This window comes from Hydra viridissima, unplaced genomic scaffold (assembly GCF_058129835.1).
Source record: "Hydra viridissima isolate aposymbiotic clone 2 unplaced genomic scaffold, HvirCarnegie_v1 scaffold_17, whole genome shotgun sequence".
NCBI classification, from domain to species: Eukaryota; Metazoa; Cnidaria; class Hydrozoa; order Anthoathecata; family Hydridae; genus Hydra; species Hydra viridissima.
In genome coordinates, this window is record NW_028324316.1 from 3011099 (window position 1) to 3034384 (window position 23286).

The window sequence follows — 23286 nt, forward strand, 5'->3', positions numbered from 1 at the left end:
AAAATTTGGTTGTTTATGGTTAGTAGAGCAAAGTTCTTTTTTTTAAACACTTTTTCAATACTTTTCTATACTTTTTATTATTAACATTTTCTTCAAAACGAAGAGAAATTTAGAAAAAAAAATCAATTTTTTTTTTAAAAAAATTTTTTTTAGCAGCGGTTTTTTACAGTGTAAAACATTCAATTTAGGTGTTGTCTTCAGTGGAATCTTTTAATGGAATCTTCTAGTGGAATCTTTTAGTGGAAATATTTATGTTACTCCGTTGTTTTTTTTTTATAATTGAACTAATTTTTGTAAAAAAATATTTATTTTTTTACCTTAATAGATTGATTGGTTATTTAAGTTACTGAATGCAGTTTTTATTTCGTACTCGTGTTTAGAAGATTTTGAATATACATAATATTTCGGTATTCTCCGGCGGAGAGCTACTTCCAAGGACCAAAACAATTCAGATGCTTAAATTCATCAACTAATGAAACTAGAAAAAGAATAAAATTAAGTAATGAACGGCAAGAATTCGCAAAACAATCGCGCTTTATTCACTTGATATCACTGGGCCGACTTTGGGTAACTTTCATAAAATTATTGGAGTTTAGGCAGAGAGGAATTTTAAATTAATAATAACGCACTAGAACATCTTATATACCATAATAACCATGATAAGCATAATACTACTGTCATGGGGAAATACGTTCTTATGTAACTAATCTTATGAAAATTTTATTTGTTAGTTTCCGAATAAAAAAACTTTTTTGGGGGAAAAAATTATGACTCGATTATTAATGAAACATTTATTTTACTAATAAGTTATTTGAAAAAATATTAGCTGACTATTATATATAAAAGACGTTATTTGTTGAGCTGAACACAGCATGATAATTACTTTCCATCATCCAATAATAAATGTTGGGAAATTTAATCTGGGTGCCCAGGGAAGTTTTTAATTTAAAGAATAAAAATTAGCGGTGGAAGTATTATGAAAGTGTGACAGGACTTTTGGAACAATGATGGTAATTTATCAGAGGAAGTTTATTAAGAGTAGCAATTGTTGTTTATCAAGAGTGGCAATTTATTAAAAGTGGCAAAGAGTGGTAATTTATTAAGATAACAATGGTGGAAATGTATTGAACAAATTTGACTCCCTACATCAGGTACAGTTGGACTCATGTGAAAATCAATTTTACGGATACCGAAAATTTTCAGTTGAAATACTTTTTACATAAGATCGTATGTAAAAAGTATTTCAACTGAAATTAGCGGACAATCGCAAATAATTTGAGAACGTTTATACTCTCTAGAGAACAGTAAACATTTTTATAAGATCAATTAGTTTTACAGTACCATCAGAATCTCAACAAAAAAGCATTTAATTAGTTAACAAAAAACAGCGATTCAACAGAAGTCATCTCGTAGGTGATAAACACAGATCACTTTTAGCTGCATATTTTGTCTAAGAAATGTTGTTCGAAAAAAAAACTGGTCTAATATTTATTTTTGAATGTCTTTAAAAAATTTAAGTTTTTAATTTAATTGTCATTTAACTATTTTGCCAAATAGTTAAATGACAATTGTACCAAGTAAAAATTCAATTAAGTTCATTCAAAACTCATTAGGTAATGTTTAACAAATTTTTATTTAGCATGTATATTTGTCATGTTTTACATTTTTAATCCAAAATGAAATAAAATGCTTTCTTTGATAGGTTTCATTCCTAATGTAATTTTTTAACTGTATTTCAACATTTTGAGATTGTTTAATTTTTTTTTAAATTAGACTAAAATACATATAAATCAATTTACATGAAAAAAACTAAAGAATATATTAGGGAAATTAGTAGTAAAAGGTCAAGTAGTCAACTTAAAGCAAAAGGAGTTATCCTTTATCAAAGTCTAACTGATATTTGGATTTAAAGTTCATTGGAACTCCAAATCTCAGTTTCAAATTGGGCAAACCATTTTTTATGGTTAATAGTTATCTATAATTACTTGCAGTAAAATTAATTAAACCATTGTTACATTTATAGTTTTAAAAATAGATGGTGGTTTTTGAAACTGATTTATGAATATTGGTTAATTTTTTACTATTAAGTATTTGAAATTTTTAGTATAAATTTAATTTGGAAATGGATCCATCCTTGTTGAAAGATTTACATGCTTTCAAAAAGAGAAGTTTAACTCAACCAGCAGTTGAATCAAAGAAACAAGTCATAAATGCAGCACCAATAGCACCAGTTCGTAAAGGAAAAAAGCGACGTCGTCCTGAATTACCTGCCCAACTACTACAACAATCAAAAAAGCAGGCTGCCAATCAATCTTTTAATTATAAAACTCATACACAGATAAGAACTAAAAGTCGCTTCTCAATTTTATCAAGTATTGTTGATTTAGTCAAAAACCGATATCAAAACAAAGAGTTTGATCCTCTAGGATTGGATGAATTATTAGATCTTACAAAAAACACTGATATCAAACCTTTTGATAAAGAATGGTTAGCAGAGGAGTCATTAAAAAATAACCCAAAAATTTTGTTCAAGGACAATAAGTATTCTTTTAAACCTAAATATGCCTTACGTGACAAAAAGTCACTTATTCGATTACTTGAAAAGCATGACCAATCTGGATTAGGGGGAGTGTTGTTAGATGATATTCGAGAAGGTCTACCAAATGCTGATGAAATTGTGAAATCTATAAGTGACAAAATTATGTTTGTCACGCGTAGCAATGACAAGAAAGCTATTCTTTTTTATTATGATTCCAGTTATGCTGTTCAAGTAGATGATGAAAATCAAAAACATTGGAGAAGTGTGGCAGTTGAAGGATTAGCGGAGCCAGATATCGAGAAATATTTGAGCAATAGTGGAATAAGTACAATGACAGGAATTTCTTCTACACTACAGAAACGTCCCGAAAAACGAAAGGGTGGTAAAAGAAAGAAAAACATGAAATTATTAAATTCTCACTTGGATGGTGATGTCTTGAAAGATTATTCTGAACCATCAAAGTAGGTTTTGCTGTGGAGTTATTACTACAAAACCCAAAACCTAATGGTTATTTAGGCAATTTTTGTTTTTTTTTTCCCCAAATTCATAAAATATTTTAAAAAAATATACAGAAGATGTTTAACTTCTTTATTTATTAAAATATATTAGGTATATAAATATGATTCATAAAGATAAAGCATTTTTATATTTATACAAAGCATTTTTCCAAGATGTAGATGCTTATAAGAATAGCAACTTTTAATAGTATTATAGAAGTTTTTAAAGTGGATATTTTTAAAAACAGTTTTTATTAAAATAATGTTATCACACCCTATACCACCTAGATTTGTGTGTAGGGGGATTTACTTTGAAAGGTTCTTTAAAAGTATTTCTCATTCCAGAATTGGCTTGATCTAATCAGTTTTTGATCATTGATTGACACAGATAAAATTGAAATTCTTTTTTTGATCATGAAGGCCATTAAGTTAATTAAGCGATAGATTAATGTTGTGTGTGTATATATCCCCAAATATTAAATATTAACACGGTTTGCTAAAAGTCACTTTTTAATGCTGTAATATTCAAATTAGATGAAAGCTTTACCTAAATCTTTGTGCATCTCTCAGGATAACCTACATTCTGCCCGTGACAATTGTTTCGGCGATTTTATAGATTTTGGTGATACTTTAAAAAACCTTCATAAAAATTTGATACTTTTGTATCAAATTTTTATGAAGGTTTTTTTCTTTCGTAAAAATACAGAAATCTCACTATAAATTTAAAATGTAATATTGTAGGTGAGATTTTTGTCAATAATCATAAAGCACAGGTAGCACAGGTAGTTTTATGAAATTATGGTGTTGTGGGTAAGGGCCACAAATAATCCCGCTTATGTCCCAAAAAAATCTTAGATGTTATGTCCTGGCAACTTGATAGTACCAGCTATAGTGTCAACAGTTTCATAAAACGAAGTGAAATCTTCGTAAACTTGAACTTGACATTTAATCACAAAATCAGACACAAAAAGGTAATCATTTTTTATTAGATGTGTATTCATCACAGCTAATAGCAGAAAAAAAATACTCATGTTACTACCAGGAAACTTATATAAAACGTGCAGATACACGATAATTAGCAGTCCGTTATGAAGGATTAAATTAAGTAGGGCTGTAGAAACCAATTCAAAGCGGAGAGACACCATTACCGTGCCTTATCAAAGGTTGTGTTAAAGAATTTATAGGTTGCCCCTATGTTTAACTGAAATTTTGCTAATGAAATGACTGATTGTTATAAATTTGGACTGAATCTATCTTTACAGTTCTCATCTATCGCGTTAGATTAAAAATTTATCCCATGATAAAAATTTTCTTCCATGCTAACCAAAAATTTCGCTCAATTTTTGAGCAATTAAAAGTTATTGAATTTGCAAATACCCAACCTCACTTTCTTTTTTTTGTATTGTTTATAAAGTTTGTTTTTTTTTTTCTTTCACTGAAAGTCTTGTTTAGTTTCATGAATTAATAAAAAAATTATCGCAAAATAAAGAATAATTTAATTGAGCAGTTGTACAACAATTATCATTTACATCCTAACTTTATAACTAAGGACATTGAACTCTGTTGCCTCTAATCACTCCTAAAGAACGTTGTGTGGCGAAGTGGAAGAATAATAAACCAATTTCTCGCAAGCCTCTATTAGGCAGAAGACTTAAAACTATGACTTCTAGAAACAGCAATCGTCTGAAAGGTCTCTTGAACAACCGGTCTCGAACTTCGACAAGAAAAATCACAAATAAATTCAAGTGCGATTTTTGCATCGTAAAAAATTAGAAAAAACAAACAAATGTTATTTAATGAAAAAATCAAATACCTACAAACAGTTAGAACAGTTGTAAACGTATAGTGAAGTACTAGTTGCGAATTCAAAAACCTTGGGTCTATCATTGATGATGAGCGGTATTTTACATTTAAAAATACAAATAAAAATTCTGACGCTGGGTTTTACTCAGCTGAACCAAAAAATATAAATTATAAGCGCAAAAGCAAGTTTGAAAAAAAAAAATTCTAGTGTGGATTGGCATATCCCCTCGTGGAGTCTCTTAACCATTTATCGTTCTTGGGGGACTGGCATTTAATCAAACCATGGGCCAATGCTATAAACAATTCGAAGTTTTTTTCGAGAAAAAAAATCTTTCGTAAAAACGCAATTTTTCACGTACGAAAAAAAGTTCGTAATCTCGAAGAATTTATCGCTGTTTGTATTTTTTTCGGCCATTGCTATAAAGCATAAAACGTAAACGTCACTGAAATTCACGAACTTTTTTTATCCTTAATATATAGTAGTAATATAATAGTAATTTTTATTGTAACTTTTATTTATTAGGCCTACTTAATGAATTTAATTAGTCATTAAGTATGCTGTGCTGTCTATTCTATTTTTATGAATATTTTTAAATTCTAGTATTTGGTGTTTAAAAAATCTGTGTAAAATTAAAGTAGAAACATGAATTTAATTTTTTCGGATGAAGACTTAGATTTCGAAGTTGCAGAAAATGAGCTTCGCCACCGATTGCCTCGAGAGGTTGGTGTTTAAAACATTACTTAAAATTACTATATATATTTTTTTAATGATTTTTTATCGAACAAAATCAGAAATCATACTAAATAGGCGCAGAAATTATATTTTTGTTTTGTTTTTCAATATCATTTTAGTTTAATGGTCGCTTTTTTAACGAAGATGTTTCTGACAACGTTTTTCGAGAGCAGTATCGAGTCCCAAGAGCTGTATTAGATTTTTTAGAAACTAGGCTTAAAGATGATTTGCAACATTATACTAAGCGAAATAAAAGCATTTCAGTACTTTTCCAAATAATGGTATTTCTTCATTTTATTGGCACAAATATTTTTTTTCATGTTCTCAGAGACTGTCATGGAATCTTTACCAACACAATTTATAGTATTATACAGTGTAGGAGAAGCTATTTTCAATGTTAGTGTATTAAGTTAATAAAACTATTGGAAGTTTTACAATGTCATATAAAGTTGCTTATTATTTTTATTTTAGTGTGAAAATTAAAAACTAAGTTTAGTAAAGAGAAAAATTGTTATCTTATAAGATTAGATTCGACAAGAGATCATAAAATGGCCGAATGATTGCTCCACTCTTCCACAAAAGTTTATGGAAATCGGAGGTTTTCCGTGCGTATGTGGTGTTCTGGATGGGTCTCATATACTCCTTTCTAACCCTCCTCAAGCAGATGAAGATTCTCTAATCAATCGCCATCATGTCCATAGCATAAATGCAATGGCAGTATGTGGACCCGACACGTCCATATTTTATGCATCGACCAACAGTCCAGAAAGGTGGCATGATGCACATGTAAGCCTGTCACTAAGTTATATTTTACAACTGTTAGTTCACTAATGCTGGGTATTCAACTAGTACGTGACATTCTTCGGTATGTTCATATTGAACATACTATTTGAACTATTATGATTGCTAATTAAAATGTAACTTAGACTAACTAATATAATGTATTATAATGTAACTTACAGTAAATTTAAATATTGTGATTTTACTACTATTAGGTTCTAAGAAATTGTAACCTATGGAACAAGTTTGAAATTGGAGAGCTTCCATTTAATGGAGCTGTAATTTTGGCTGACTCTGCGTACCCATGTCGAGAATGGTTAATTCCACCTTTTCCTGGTGATCCAGACGGAGCTCAAAAACGTTTCAACAAAGCACAGAGAAAAACTAGAAACATAATTGAGCGATGTTTTGGCATTGTCAAAAACAGGTTTTATGCTTTGAAAACTGGAATTCGTTTGCATAAGGTCGAAGATGCCTCTAAGCTTATCATGTGTGGATTTGTTATCCATAACTTGTGTATTCAACATGGAGACAACGGTAATGACTTTGAAGAACGCGAAGAAGAACAAGTTGATGAAAATCTAGCTCAAGAAAATCAGAATGATGGAGCTTTGAATAGACGATTACAGCTACTTAACTACTTTACTTAAAAGTATTGTTTAAAAATTCATATACAATTTGCTCTAGAGCATAGGATCTATCAAAATAGTTTGGACATGGATCATAGATTTGTGCCTAAATTAGTTGAATTAAAATTGGAAAAAAATTCACACAATGACTTTTTAATAAATGCAAGAAATTTTTATAAAATATTAGACCATAAAAATATATGTTTATATCTGTTTTTATATAGTATGTGTATTTTGTTTTTTTATAGAACACGCTTAAAAAAAAATTAGGAGATTTGTTAGCTTTTGTTGTTAGGAGCAATTCTTATTAAGAGTATTTTAAAAAGGTAAAAAATGCTTAATAGCATAAAATTAAGATATGATCGTATTAATATTAAACTAGATTACAAAATAAATTTAAAATATGAAAGATATTGTTTTGTTTAAATTTTAAAATCAACCACTAGCCAATGCAATACCTTATATATAGTTATATATAGTTGTGATGCTTGTATCTATTTCACATCGCAACAGCATTGGTCTTAATGTTTGTGTGAAGTTTTACAGAACTTATTACTGTAAGGTAATGGTGATAAAAAAAATGAAATAACAAGAACAATTTCAGATTGAAGTTATATTTTTATTGTTACTAAAAAATGTAATTGGTCATGGCTTTACAGTTAAATACCTTCAAGGTGAATGTTTAAATATAGTTATACAACATTTTTCGAAATTTAACATAAAATTATGATGTAGCTCTTCTCTTAATGCTCAAGAATTTCCTCCTAAAACAAAAAAAATTTGTTAATGATAAAGTTATACTAAATACAAGCTACAAGTTATACTAAATACAAAAAATTTGTTAATGATAAAGTCATACTAAATATTATTACAAATTAATTTTAAAATACCGTTTCTGTATTTACAAAATGTTGCTGGTTTGAAGGTTGCAATTTCTCATTCATTAGCTTTGTTGCTGTTGTGTAATATATTGTTAAAGCCTTTTCTTTTCGAATTTGCTGTTGTCTGAGAGCAACGTCCAATTTCAGAAGTTTTACTCTTAATTCTTGTTCTTTTTTTAATCTTTCTTTTTCTAACCGTAAAACACTTACTTTCAATTTTTTAAAACTTCCATCTACCAGGAGACTTTCTCTAGCTTGTTTTCTTTTTAATTTTTTTAATGCCCCCCTTGATGGTTTATTTTGAATTGAATCTAAAATTTAATTCTAGGTGTCAAAACAAGATCAGTTAACTAAAATAATAAGAAAGGTGGTTTAGATTCCTTTAAAAATAAGAAGTTTTTAATGGTTTTGGAAATACTAGTTGTGTAAAAATTAAGCACAAATTGATGTTGTCTGTTATATAATTATAAGTCTAAAACCTACAATTAACTAAATTAAACAACTGAGATTTTAAAAAAATTAATTTATAAATTGCATTACCTTGAAGTATCTGACAACTGTCACTAACAAGAGTGGTATTGTCTAAATTAGGGGAGGACATACAATCAAATCTTGCATCTAATATAAACAATCAATTAACTCTATAAACTATAGAAATAGAAATATATATATATATATATATATATATATATATATATATATATATATATATATATGTATTTTATAACACAACTAGTCTTAACCAACAAAGAAAAATATACCAGACATAGACGAAATAAAAGAAGCTGTATCAGAAGATTGTTTCAAAGTAAAGTTTACTTCTTTACTTGATGAAGAAAGGGTGGCAGTGGGAGTGGAAAGTTGGTTGGGAGTGGATGACAATGCATCATCTGTTGTACAAAAAGAGATATTAAAATCAGGAACATCGATTCCAGATACATTTATTGACTTCCTGTCAATAATGTCTAAAACAACATTATCTAATTCTGTTAGTTGTCTCCCTGCAGCACCTTAAAAAAAAAAAATTATATATATATATTTGTATATATAATATATATATACAAAAATATTTAATTATATATATATATATATATCTATATATATATATATATATATATATATATAACAAAACTATACCTGTTTTTAGACTCTTAGCAAAATTTTGCATTGTAGCTCTTCGCAAATAATTCCACTCTCTACTACGTAGCTGGTTGATATCTTCAATTTTTGCCCCTAAACTATTTAAATGTGACATTATGTCTTCCCAAATTCTATTTCTATGCCTCATAGTAATAGATGGACCTAAAAGTAGATGAAATAAATAATCAATATATAGTATAATATAGTCTTATATAGTAAAATACTAAATATTCTATAATAATATATTATTTTATAATAGGAATCATACCTAAAAAAGCTTACCTATATATATATATATATATATATATATATATATATATATATATATATATATATATATATATATATATATATATATATATATATATATATATATATATATATATATATATATATATATATATATATATATAAAATATAATGCAATTATACATATTTTTATTTAAATAGTTTGCTAATTAGAACATACCAAGCTTCCCAAGAAGAACCTCTTTGTTTTCTCTAATCTTTATTGCTAGTATCATTTTAAGTTCTTTAGACAGCTTTTTATTTTGTTGTGTATTTGTGTATTATTTTGTTGTGTATTTGTGTATTATATGGCATATTTGTTGACTATTTATACTTTTCTTTAGTCAAACATTATGAAAAATTTGTTTAACCAAAATTACTATCGAAAACCTAACAAGGAAAAACAACAAGGAACTGAATAATCGATTAAATGCAGATTTTAAGTAATTAGTTTATTATGGAGTTACCAAAATCCTTTTCAGTTTTATCTATAAAATATCTACATAAAAACACAAACAAAGAATGTTCAATGATTTTGAAGCGCTAACGTTGTTCCAGCAATGGCCGCCAAAAATCACGAAGAAAATATCTAAAATTGAGATCAAAAATCTATCTGAAGTTTTTTTTCGAAAAAACGCATTTTTTATCTGAAAAGGCGATTCCCTTGTTCGTTTATAGCATTGGATTTAAAAACGAAGTTTTTATCTTAAAAACGGAATTTTTTGAATGTTTATAGCAATGGACTTTTTTTTTCTTCGCTTTTTACGGTAAAAACTTCGTGTTTTACGGAAAAAACTTCGTTTTTTATGTTTATAGCATTGGCCCCTAATGAGGATTTCTGGTCAATCCTTAAAAGCTACACCTATGAAAACATTGGGAAGCTGAAAATGAAGATAAACTGCGAAAAAGAAACCGTTCTTATTTAAGAAAAATTGACAAATAATTTGGACAACGCACGTGTATAAAGCAAAGATAACGCAATACGTCATATTAACGAGAAAGCATTATTTCAGTTCCGAAAGTAAAAATTATATTGTGTACTTTTTCTGTACTAATATCTTGTTTATTAGACTTTTTCTTGTACTATTACTGCTAATATTTATTTTGCGCCGTGATTATGTCATCAGTGGTTATAATTGTTAAAATTCAAGTAGTCGTTTTGTTGTATTGGTTTTGTTGATTTTTATATTATTGTTTTTAATATTTCAGATAAATATGAATAGACGAGGTCGATTGAACAATATGTTTTTTTATATATGAGGCAAGTACAAGCAAGCTGATCAACGCAAAAAAATAACTCATAGTGTCAGAGTTGCCTATCATCATTATTTCAGTTGTAAAATTAGCGATCGGGATAAACTCAAAACTTAAAGCTGGAATATTCTTTGAGCCACAAGTTAAAAGATCTGTTTTTGTAATCCCGATTTCACATCAAAACTCAATCCTCTAGAACTGATTGCATGGGAGTCATTTAAGAATGTTTATCATAATATTTTTGGAGTCATAAGATAGATAACTATATCGAGTTAGTTCAACATACAACAGAGACCTGATAAAAAAATGGTATGTCGCAAGTCTTTGAAAATGCTATTCGTACATTTACACTTGTCCTTTTTTCAGATAATTTTGGTGTAAAAGTTTAAAACTTTTTATTATTTACAAAAACTAAAGTGAAATAATTTAGGATGTTAAAAAGCTATTCCCTTGTGACTAACAGACAATTTGTGCCATCATGTAAATACCTTTGATCTTTACAAATGCCTCAAATTAGCTGACTAGTGTAAAATCTTATAGCAAATAGCCAATTATAAACTGACATATCAAAAACCTATCGTGGAGGAGCGGGGTTTCGAACCCCGGGCCTCTCGCATGCAAAGCGAGCGCTCTACCACTGAGCTACACCCCCTTGTTAAGCAAGAAAAAAAATATTTTTAATCAAAATAAATAGTTTTAAAAGTTAATACTCAAAATGATGGGAAATAATGTCCATTTTTTAGTATATTTCGTCATTCTTTTAAGAGTTTTGATTAACTCATGAGAACTTCACAGCGCTCTTTTTAATTTTGATGAGCTAATAAGACACCAAAACTCTCAAAAGTATAAATTTTTAATTTACATATTTTAAAAATTACATTATTCATAACTTTTAAATTACATAGCTGGTTATGTTGTCGGGAACGAGTGCATAGTCAGTTGACTCGTATTTATTATGAGAAGTATAGTGATTTTAAAAAGAAAATTGAAGACATAAGTGGATGAAGGTGTTATGTTGCACCAATATGGAACTGAAATATCAGGAGTTAAATTTTTGAACACATTGTTCTAGATATTTTTATATAGCAAAGATATGTTAATATTTATGGAGGGATATAGTGACCAAACACTTAAGATTGTGTATGTAATATTTAATTTCATGAAAAAAAGTGTGTTGTACATGTTTTTGAATTTTGTATTTTTGCGACATAACGCCTTCATCCACTTATGTCTTCAATTAATCATAGAGGATTAAGTTTGCCTGTCAATGTTAATCCATTACGGTCGAAATTTCTTGTTAATTAGTATGTCAATGGATAATATTTCTACATTTTTTCATGATGTAGAGGTATATTGCCGATGATAAGTCGTATATCTCTTTTTTGTGAAACATAATGACGCTCATCTTACAACCTTACAAACAAGGTACAAATAGAATCCATGAAATTAAGCTCTCAATTTTTTTTTTTTAATTATAATAATTTTTGTTCTCCAAGATCAGAAAAAGGATTTTAGAAAAAATATTGATAAAAATGAACTTAGAGTTTATTAAGGAATACAATATCGCAGCAAGCTTTGAGTTCTTTCTTTGAGATTTGTGGAGAATGTATCAATAATTGGAAGGAATGCTTCTAATTATCGATAATTTTAAAACAATTTTCAAAAAATTAACAGATTATGTATTAGATTTCCAGAATAAAAGAAACTTCTTCGTGTAATTTATTCATTTTATTTTAAAAATTGAGCAAAGTAAGTTTATAATGGATCTTAAGAGCTAATCTTTCCGATTAGAGAAAAGATCCGATGATCAAGTTAAAGAGTATGTATTATTGTTGTTTAATGTCAGATAAACCCAATGCAAAACATTGAGTATTTGGGAAAAGGTGATCAGCGAAAGATTAGGGAAGCTAATTAAAGATAATTTAGAAATAATTAAAGATATTTATAAATATTTTCAATAGTTTTGATATAGAACTGTTGATATAAATATAAGGAAAATATTGAATATGTGTCAATATTTTCCTTAATTACAAAGTTTAACGATAATCTCTCTGTAATGAAACTTTACACGGATTGTAAAATCTACAAGATGCCATTCCGATTGAACAGGTATTGTCAAAACCAAGATGAAAGTACTACAATGTAGACAATTTTAGTCAATCTGAGCGCCGTCGTTCATCTTTTGACAGAAAACGCATTCAAGTATAAGATCAAAATGAGCTGACAGTTCTGTTCACAGCGTCCCTGGTTCTCAAAAAAACGACGTAAAACAATTAAAATAGATTATTACGTATATCATATTTAATGGTAAGCAAAATTCACAGGCTCTCTTAGAACCACTTATATTTGCTACTTATCATAGCTATTAAAGCTTGATAAATATACAGTTGTTAAATTTATTTTAATTTAAATGTTTTTCCTAATTTCAATTTTTCTAAATTTAACAGTTGTATTTATATTTTTTTAATTGCACATTTTATTTAATAATAAATTATCATATCTCATGCTATAACTTAACTGTTCGCCATTTTACTTTATAAGTTTTTACAATTTAAAAATAGATTAAATAAAAAAAGATTAGTTTTTAAGATGAGTCGTGCTCATATGATATATGACAACAAATCTTTAAACACCATTCCTGTGCCAATAACAACATGGAAAGGACCATGGCATGTTGATAAAATTTTTCTTAGTGAAAGGTAGACACTCATTTAGAATTCCTTTTTTCCTCTTAAACTTTATACTATTGTATATGTACTTAAACAAGAAAAATTATAGTTTTTATTTTTTTAAAAATAATAACTAATGAAATAACTAAACTTGGTTTTTATATGTATTAGACCAAATTAATTTGTATTTTTAATTTAGTGGTTCTGGATACATCATTGAAGGAAAAATATGTAATAAATCTCGTCATACAATTATAGATGGAACTGACAATAGTTTAAAGGTTTAGGAAGTTAATTTTAATATCTTCTGAAGTTTGTATGTTGGAAATTTATTAAATATGCCCACTTCCTCTGGAGAAAAAAAAACCAAATTTACTTACATTTAGCTTTATCATGTCATAAGATTTAAGAGATGTTTAACTGGTCACAGTTTTGGTAGAGTAGAATGTACATAATTACTTATCTTTTTTAGTTTAGATATGTTTGTCTACATATAGAAGTTAAAAAAGTAACAAAACGCAAGTTTGATATCTCTGGTAAAGAAATTGAACCTGATTTTGGACAGAATAAAAAGGTTAACACTGGGTATTTATCATCATCTTACAGTATGCTTCTTTTTTTTTAAATTGTATTTGATTTCTTTTTTTAAACTGTAGTACATTTTTTCTGTACTTCCACTCTTACACTATTGTATAATAATGGCTTAAGAAATATTTTTGTTTCACTCCATTTGTTTTATAATTAATTTCAAAAATTACATATACGCTATCCTCAAAAAACTTAGGGAACTCTAAAGGAAAATGCTAAAGAAATAACAAAATGTTAAAAAAATTAAAGTAATCATAACTTAAAAGTTGTTATGTATACCTTTATTATATGAAAATTTACTAACTAATCTGGAATAATCTTCTTTGATTCTCACTTGCATGATTTGTTTTTTTTACTGTTTTTACATATGAATACATAAAAGTACAAAAAACACTACAAATCTTGTTTAGTAGAATTTTACAGTAAAACCACAGCTGAAAGATGAAAAATGGTACCTAATAAATACAATATTAATTTAAAAAAAAAAAAAGAAAAAAAAAAAGAAATTGATGATTACATTTCTGGAACTACATAAAGTGATTTGTGCAACAAGTATAAGATGTCAAAATTGGCTACAAGTTATTTAATTAATAAATATAAAACTAAAGATGGTGTTGAAACTGAGCACTTAGGTGCATGACCAAAGAAAAGTACTCATCATACTAATTGTAAAGATATTTGTTTCATTAAAAAGAATCTATATGTTAGTACAAGAGTTACACTTTCTGAACTGGAACACAATATTTCAGAAAATACTTTATGGCAATTATTGAATGATGCATGGTAAGATATGAATATTATGGTGGAATAAACCAAAGTTTAACCTGAGAGATTTAGATGGCAAACTAAATGTGAGAAGGGCAATTGGCAAACAACTAAAACTAATGTAAAAAAAGGAACCATGGAACCTGGGGGTGCTAAAGCTTAATGATTTGGGGGTGTTATTTAGGATTTTCTGTATTGGTACTACTCTACCTCATAGAAAGTATAATAACAAATGCATATATAAATTCATTATAGGGTATCAAAAAATAATTGAACTCCATAATTGATTTATTTATTGAAAATATGCCTCTGGTTGATGTTCTAACAGGACAATAATCCCAAACACACATCAAAACTTATTAAATCATGGTTTTATACAAATAAAATCACTGTATTGCAATTGCTTGTACAATCTCCTGGCCTAAATTCTATTGAGAATTTATGCAAATAACTTGATAATAAAGTACATTTGCATGGTAGGTTCAGAAATGCTGAAAAATTGAAATATCAATCAGAATCAGAAACATCAGAAATATCAAACTGCCTGGTTTCAATGCCTTTTGAATGCAATTGAAAAGACAAGCTTCATCATTAAACTTTTTTTAAACTTTTATAATTGACTATTGACCATAGGTTATTACTTGGATTTAGGTCAGGTGACTGACTCAACCACCAGTCCATGTTAAGCATGTTTTTTTCAACATTTGCTTTGTTACATTTTGTAGTTTCCCTAGGATCATTATCTTGCTGAATGCATCTCCATTTGTTTATTTTCTTTTGATGCTTAACAGTGATTTTAATACACTCAGGATGATGCTTTTCATTTCCATGCCTCCAAACATGAAATCTTCAAGCACATTTAAAACCAAAAAAGGAGATTGATGTGACCGAACAACTGGTCTCCATTGGACAATAGTCCAGTATTTATGTGCACTGCACCATCGAAGCCTATATGTTGACCTTTGGTAGTAGAGGTTTCCTGACAGTTCAACTAGAATCTAGATTTTTGCACTCATGTAAACAATGACTTACAGTTTTTCCAGATGTTGCTGTGTATTCTAGCTAGTTTCAAATATAAAGACAATCAGATAATATTTAGAGGTTGCAAAAAAGTTACAGTTTTTGGAAAACTTAAAGTTTTCTCATGAGGATTTTTTATTTCCATTCTGGATAGTTTAATGTGTTCAACTCCAAACTATATGGAAATAATGAAAATCGGTGATCTGTGTCTATTTAATCTCAAAATGTTGATTGTTAAGTTCATTCATGAAGTACTACTGAAATAGTTAAAGACTATTTACAATCTTTAATTTGTCAAAAAACACAGGCAAAGAAAATTGTAAAACATGGGATAGTTGCTACATTAGACAACACACTTATAAAAAATATATAGAAAAGCTAGTTATGTATTATTTCCTGCAGTTCAAAGCCTAGGAAAGCACCTATCAGATATTAGCATCAGCTGTTCCATAAATCAGAGAGGAAGAAAGTGCCTTTGCAATGTGTTTTGATACAATCTCTAGTAACACATCAAGACTAAGCGAAGCATGTTTTTTTATTAAAGCAGAAGTTAAATAAGGCATTTTTACACCTGTTATCATATTTTCAATTTTCAACAAAATATAGGTTCTTGTTGTCTACCATAAATGTCTCAATATTCAGATAACACTGTTAAATAAAGCACTAAAGTATGTAGGAGATGATATTATCAGTTTTGCTACTAAGCAACTTCAAGATATTCAACCCAAGGCTGTTATTATGGAGTTTTTTGAATTAGTAGCATTCTTTTTTTAGGGAGTTTCCTTCAAGAGGATTAAAATTTAAAAATGATAGGTGACACATCATGCAAGATGGTTAAAGTTATTTTCAGTTTCAAAATATGAATACTTCAGGAATAGTTTAGGCTTAGAAGTTAGGAGGAAAAATGATTCCATGACATCTTTGATTGTTCAAGTATATGTTAAGGCATGGTTCAAAGCACCATTTAGCATAATCTGTTTGTCTTTATCACACCCTCTATATATTATTTAAAGGTGTTTAAATTTTGTATATATATATATATATATATATATATATATATATACACACTACCGTGCAAAAGTCTCCGCTCATGTGTAATATTTGCAAGGAACAGTAAATGCAATACATTTTAGGATGATTTTAAATATATAAAAAGAAAAAAATGTTAATATAAAAAGTTGATGAGGCCAAATCATAATTTTGCATACTTTTTCCTTTTCTTTTTGTTTCAAATAATTTTGTTGACCTTTGTTTTGTTGAGTTCTGCTGCTAAAAACATGGCAGAAATTTTTCTATATGAATAACCTTTTTCACGTAAAATACATATAAAGTTCTTCAGTATTCTTTATTAAATTTAAAACTGCACAAAAGTTTTAACCAAAATATTTTTTGTAAGCTTAGGTTTGACAGTAGCATGATACTTTCCGGCATGGTAAGGATGTTTTCAGTAATTTTAATTGGTTGCTTTTAATAGACTTATGTTTATATTTATACTTGAAAATGGCATTAGTGTGCGCATTTAATGTCTTGAATTTAATAAAGAATTTGAGAAATGGTGAAAGTAAAGAAAGAATATTGTGAAGAACTTCGTGGCAAAATATGTATTTTACGTGAAGAAGGTTATTCATATAGAAAAATTGCTTCCAGGTTAAAAATATCCGAATCAGGTGTGAGATATGCTCTACAACGATTGCATGATATTGGTTCCAACAGTGACAGATCACGTTCTGGAAGACCAAGAGTTACATCACGGCAAGAAGATACGTTTATTGTTGTGTCCAGCAAAAGAAATAGAAAAATTCCAGCCACAATTTTAACAGCAGAACTCAACAAAACAAGGGTAAAGCCAGTATCAACTGATACTGTAAAAAGAAGACTAAGATCAGTCAACTTAATTGGACGCATTGCTGCACGTAAACCTTTGTTGAGGGCAGTAAATAAGAAGAAAAGATTGGAATGGGCAAAAATGCATAAAAATTGGGGATTAGAAGATTGGAAGAAAGTTCTATGGACAGACGAGAGTAGGTTCGAACTTTTTGGTACCCAACGTCGCGTGCATGTTAGGCGTTTACCTAATGAAAGAGTGCTTCCTCAATGTATACAAAGTACTGTAAAACATGGAGGTGGTAATATTATGCTTTGGGGATGTTTTGGCAATGGGTTAACTGGAGATTTAGTTAAAATCACATCTACCATGGATAAACACATGTACCATAATATTTTGGTTAAGCACGCGATTCCATCTGGTATTCGTATAATTGGGAAAGGATTCATCATGCAGCAGGACAACGATCCAAAACATGCATCTGGATTATGCAAAAATTATTTGAAACTAAAAGAAAGGGGAAAAGTTTGCAAAATTATGACTTGGCCTCCTCAATCACCAGATCTATCACCCATCGAAAAGTTGTGGGATGAACTGGATCGGAAGATCAGAGAAGCAGGTGAAACATCTTTTATTAATCAGCAAATGCTATGGGAACGTTTGCAAAAAGCTTGGAATGAGATAACAGCGGAAACCATGAATAAATTATTAGCCCGAATGCCAAGATTATGTGCTGCTGTTATACGCTCCAAGGGGTCTCATATTGATGAAAATAAAATTTAACATTTACAACTTTGTATATTACCATTTTCTTGATTTTATATATTTAAAATCATCCTAAAATGTATTGTATTTACTGTCTAATTCATTGTTTAATAAACAATTAAAAATAAACGCAATTTTCTTGCAAACTTTTGTTACTTTATTGAAATATTACAAATGAGCGGAGACTTTTGCACGGTAGTGTATATATATATATATATATATATATATATATATATATATATATATATATATATATATATATATATATATATATATATATATATATATATATATATATATATATATATATAGACAAACACACAGAAGATATTATGTTTGAATTACTTCCATTTTATTTTTCATTTAAGAAATTGCATCTAAAGATGGTGAAGATGTCATTCCACCAAGCAAAATCGTTGATATATTTAGAAATAAAACTTTGGATAGTTTGGTTTTGTTATCTAAAAGTGATAATATTGTAGGAATTTGGTGTGAAGAAAGTGTGCTGGATGGATTTGATCTATCTGATAATGCATTTGTCAGGTTAAGAACAAAGGGAGGTGGACCATACCTTGGTAAATGATGATTTTTTAATGGAAGCTGAATTTACCTAAAGATATAAATATGATGAACTGCACACACACACACACACACACATATGTACGTACGTACTAACGTATGCATGCATGCATGCATGTATGTATGTATGTATGTATGTATGTATGTATGTATGTATGTATGTATGTATGTTGTATGTATGTATGCATGTATGTATATATGTATGTGTGTATGTGTGTGTATGTATGCATGTATGTATATATGTATGTGTGTATGTGTGTGTGTGTGTGTGTGTGTGTGTGTGTGTGTGTGTGTGTGTGTGTGTGTGTGTGTGTGTGTGTGTGTGTGTGTGTGTGTGTGTGTGTGTATATATATATAATGCAGTTTATTTAGATTTCCAATAAAATCTTTTGGATTTTAATGAAACTGTATATGTTTCATGGCCTACTTTATACACGGCCGGATATGTTGCATAAATAGGCCGAAAATTAGAAGGCCAGTTTTTCAGTATTTTAAGTTTTTGTGTTTTAAAATGTAAAATAGTTTTAAAAGTAATGCTTAACGTTTCCAAAGTTTAAAGTTTATTAAGTATTCCTTATTTAATATTTTTTAGGTTAACTCATCTTTTTTAAATATTAAATTAGTAATAAAATTATTAAATATTAAGTAAAACTATATTTTACAGTTCATTTCAAATATATAATTTTTAACATTTAAAATGTAACAGATGCATTTATAAAATAGCATTTGGAGTTGAGATATTAATGATATTGAAGTTATAAACAAATTTGTAGTTAAAACAATTTATTTGTATAAAGAATTTATTAGTATAAACATTATATATATATATATATATATATATATATATATATATATATATATATATATATATATATATATATCACTACATTTCTTACTCCCACCTACAATCTTTTGTTCATTATTATAAAAAATATTTATTACTGTTCGATTAACAAGAGAAAGTCCCCACTTAAAATCACAAAGCAATTTTTGGTTCAAATTATATTCATACAAAATATTTTCGCTAACTTTTCTGATCTCAAGAGTTTCCAACGTAAGTAGACTTTGTTTCACTGCATCAAGCATAGCAAAGCAACTAATAACATGAGTTGCAATTAACTACTTTGAGGGAGTTAAGAGACCTCCTCTGGATACTAGGTCAATATATTCTGTATCTATGTCAACAACATCACTTTTTAGCAATAAAGTACACAATTCACATTTCAACGTGAGGTTAAAACATAATTATATCCTTCAAATAGAAGATCTTCAATTAGACTAGAAGTACTTTGCAATGTTATTATGTTCTAACCTCAGTGCACTAGAAGTCTGAGTTGTGAGACAATATCTTTCAGTGGAACTGTACTGTAAATTTTGCCATTCTTGAACCCAGTGAGCAAGTGCATGTAAAAATTGTGGCTTACCATCCCCCATAACAGCTGCATTTCCTTTAACATTATTAGAGTATTTCATTTTTGAGTTGGATACTACCCACCATAAATTAGTGAGTTTTAAAAATTTTGATGCTGAGTATTCATTAGGAAAATAATTTTGAATTGCAGCTGAAGTTGTTTCATGGAATATATTTAATGCCAAGTTGACATCTTGTTTATTGTTACCTGGATATAGAGTCTTTTCCCCTAATTTATATGCCTTTCTTAAGTTTGCTGAAAGAGTTTTGTCTTTTTCATGTACTCTATGAAGCAAAGCCCAAGAGATATCCCCTGCAGACACTTTCATATTAAAACTGTGATCAGTGAACTGAAATGGTGGGGAAATGAACTTTTTAGTACTAATCAAATTATTTCTTAAGTTTTTAAGCAAATGAACACTATCATACATCAGATAAACTTTATGATCATTATAAGTGAAAAAGGAATTTTCTTCTGGCTTATCTGACCCATAAATGCTAAGCAATTTTGAATAAGCTGAAACATTTGTTGGATGGTTGTCTGCAATCAATGCTCAAATGTTAAAACCTGCAGATCTTAATGTATTTAAACTTTGCTCTATTTCATCTTTAATGAAATCTCCAGTGATATTAGTCTCTGGGATGGCTTTAATTACATAAGGTATTGATTTCTTGAGGCCAACAATCATAAAGACAATAACTCCTTTGTAGAGATTACCCTCTTTATCTTGTCCAGTTAATCTACCACTGTGGTATTCACAAGATTGCTGCAGATACATTTCATCAAAAAGAATAACATAATCATTGCTTATTTTGTCCTCATTTAACAATAACTTTAATGATTTTATGGAATCAATTCCACCTGATTCTAACTTCTTCAATAGTGACTTTGACGGTAAAGGAAGTTGTTCCAGAAGATACGAATAAGCCTGAGATGATGAATATCTTTGCATTAGTGCAAAACACAACATTTTTGAAGAATATGAAGGTCGACCTTTAGATTTAAAAAAGATTAGTTTTGAAAGTTCATTAAATAAATAATAGGAATTTCCTTCAACAAGGTTGTGCATATAGGAAACCAAATTATCTAAAATAGATAAACTTGTGAGTTTACAATTGTTGATAATTCTAAACCAATGAGGAAGTGGAAGTGGACAACTTTTATAATGCAGTTTTACATGCAAATTGTTATCAACACTTATTGATTCAATAATAGGAGTGGAGTCTACAAAAAACAAACGATAATATAAAACAAAACTTTTATATCTTTGAAAACTAAATCCATTTGGAAAGTTAGGTTCATGAAGCATATCAATGTTTTTTATTTTATCCATTTCTTGAAATGAATGAATTTCATTTGGGATAGTAGAATCTCGTTTAGTTGGTGGCTTACGAAAGTTAGAAACTTTAGGCATTACAGAAGATGGAATACAAGTTTCTTCAGAATAAATAAATGGAGCAGGTTTTAACTCGTGTTTTAAAGTAACTCGTTTTCCATATTTTAAATACTTTTCTTCAAAATGATCCATGCAAATAACTGAATGTTTGCTTGGTTTCCAATCGTCCCTGTTTACAAATTTAATCCATTTTTCTTCTAAATTAGTATCTTTGGGAAAACTAAAAACAGCTTTACTTGCAAAAAGAGAACTAGATTCACTTTTTTTAAATTTATAGCCAGTTCGACAATTAACCACAGCGCATTAATTTACCATATTTCTCACAACTAATTTGGAAACTTGATCAGCACGACGTTCTTGGCGAGAAAACTCTGAAAAACTAGCCTTCTAATTTTCGGCCTATTTATGCAACATATCCGGCCGTGTATAAAGTAGGCCATGTATGTTTCTATATCTTCCATTTGCAAATATTATTTTAAATGTTAGTTGAAACCTTTTTAGAATCTGTTGTATCTTTGGATAAAGAGCTTTCAACTAAAGTTAATTATAGTACTGGTGATAGTGTTGGAAGCTCATGGACTGATAAGGTTCTTCAAATTAGAGATGACAAAGAGGCTGGTCATCATCTTACTAGTGCCAGTGCAGCAGTCGAAGACAGTGAATGGGTACTTTAGATTTACTAATATCTTCTACTTCAAATAATTTCTCCTTAATTTTATATTTCAAAAATTAATTACAAAAGTTAGAATGTTAAATAACTTGTTTCTAAATGAACTGTATTTTGTTTTTGTTTTTTTAAGAATGACTGATCAAAACCATTTATCTTGGTGAATTGCTACATATAAGTGTGTAAATATTATTTGTAATTAATCACTTAAAAAATGTATGTTATCAGATGTAATTCCTATTTTATATTATGCTTGGAGTTTGCCTATTTTTTTATAAAGTAGCATTTTTAGTTTTTCATACTGTGGTTTTTTTTTATCTTGTTATTGAGTATTGGTTCTAAACCGGTTTTACATTGTGGGGTACGGGTGGGAAAAAGAGGATTGCAAACAGACTGGGCTCAGTAGTTTAGTTAGAGAAATTTGATTCAGGAAAACCATACATATCTTTATGAGGTCTCTACAGACTTACAACGTCATCTCTATGTCATATTTTTGATTCAAAGAAGACACAGTTCTAGTTTTTAAATCCGTTTGACGAAAAAAAATGCTGTCTGCTACTTCGAAGTTTTCATGCGTGATAATCATAATAAGTAAAATTTGTCTGAATTTTTTTTTTACGAATAAAAAAAGTTTTTAAACAAATGAAATATAAAATTGTAATTGTTTTACAAGCAGACAAATGTGTTTTCAATCACAAACCTGGTCCAAATTTAGCAGATGCGTATCCCTGCCTGTGTCTCAGCCTTGTACTCTGGCTTTTCATCTATTTCTAATTTCTTTCCTGCCGGCCTCAGTTCGACCAAGCTCCGTTCATCCAGTCTTCTAGTTTTCTTTTTCTAGTGCTCTTAAGATCTTAACAAAGTTTGCCAGAATGAGGGGAACCTCAACTTTTGTTTCTAGAGAAACCCTAGAAACAAAAAATGCTGATATTAACATTTTTACTTTTGACTCATAATTTTCAATATAAGCGTCATCAATTATTAGTCTTATTTGCCAGATTTCACAAGCATTTATTATGGCTTGATTCTTTATTTTACATATTAATTTACTAAATA

General features: G+C 28.7%; 3 protein-coding genes and 1 non-coding gene across 8 annotated transcripts; 2 read left to right on the forward strand and 2 right to left on the reverse strand.

The window, feature by feature from the left end:
- Positions 1–2087: 2087 nt before the first annotated feature.
- On the forward strand, positions 2088–3266 carry LOC145183654 (general transcription factor IIE subunit 2-like). Its single transcript, XM_080059082.2, has one exon. It carries the CDS (start codon positions 2123–2125, stop codon positions 3002–3004), a length of 882 nt encoding a protein of 293 aa, XP_079915208.2. The 5' UTR covers positions 2088–2122; the 3' UTR covers positions 3005–3266.
- A 4320-nt stretch (positions 3267–7586) lies between these two features.
- LOC149877094 (uncharacterized) lies at positions 7587–10001 on the reverse strand. Of its 5 annotated transcripts, none has more exons than XM_090074720.1 (6): positions 9472–9931; positions 9000–9164; positions 8624–8872; positions 8403–8480; positions 7872–8173; positions 7587–7745 (listed from the first exon to the last, which is right to left on the reverse strand). In XM_090074720.1, exons 1-6 carry the CDS (start codon positions 9524–9526, stop codon positions 7725–7727), a joined length of 870 nt encoding a protein of 289 aa, XP_089930846.1. In that variant the 5' UTR covers positions 9527–9931; the 3' UTR covers positions 7587–7724. The 5 variants fall into 5 exon arrangements, 4 of the variants coding, with proteins under 4 accessions (XP_089930846.1, XP_089930847.1, XP_089930848.1 ...); XM_090074721.1 differs by having other exon boundaries at positions 8403–8444; positions 9472–9921; XR_016448414.1 differs by lacking the exon at positions 8403–8480 and having other exon boundaries at positions 8682–8872; positions 9472–9994.
- A 1123-nt stretch (positions 10002–11124) lies between these two features.
- Positions 11125–11196, reverse strand: Trnaa-ugc (transfer RNA alanine (anticodon UGC)). The gene has a single exon. It is a non-coding gene; the product is annotated as a tRNA-Ala (tRNA).
- Positions 11197–12644: 1448 nt separating this feature from the next.
- LOC149877095 (arpin-like) lies at positions 12645–22529 on the forward strand. The gene is made up of 6 exons (XM_090074735.1): positions 12645–13243; positions 13413–13494; positions 13686–13818; positions 18545–18751; positions 22065–22228; positions 22364–22529. Exons 1-6 carry the CDS (start codon positions 13134–13136, stop codon positions 22370–22372), a joined length of 705 nt encoding a protein of 234 aa, XP_089930861.1. The 5' UTR covers positions 12645–13133; the 3' UTR covers positions 22373–22529.
- Positions 22530–23286: the final 757 nt, after the last annotated feature.

Coding starts and splice junctions, on each gene's coding strand:
- LOC145183654 (XM_080059082.2), top strand. CDS start 2,123: ATGGATCCATCCTTGTTGAAAGATTTACATGCTTTCAAAAAGAGAAGT.
- LOC149877094 (XM_090074720.1), bottom strand. CDS start 9,526: ATGATACTAGCAATAAAGATTAGAGAAAACAAAGAGGTTCTTCTTGGG. Junction 9,165..9,471: donor GGTTCTTCTTGGGAAGCTTG/GTATGTTCTAAT, acceptor ATCTACTTTTAG/GTCCATCTATTACTATGAGG. Junction 8,174..8,402: donor CAGTTGTCAGATACTTCAAG/GTAATGCAATTT, acceptor ATTAAATTTTAG/ATTCAATTCAAAATAAACCA.
- LOC149877095 (XM_090074735.1), top strand. CDS start 13,134: ATGAGTCGTGCTCATATGATATATGACAACAAATCTTTAAACACCATT. Junction 13,495..13,685: donor GAACTGACAATAGTTTAAAG/GTTTAGGAAGTT, acceptor TATCTTTTTTAG/TTTAGATATGTTTGTCTACA. Junction 13,819..18,544: donor GTATTTATCATCATCTTACA/GTATGCTTCTTT, acceptor TTTTCATTTAAG/AAATTGCATCTAAAGATGGT.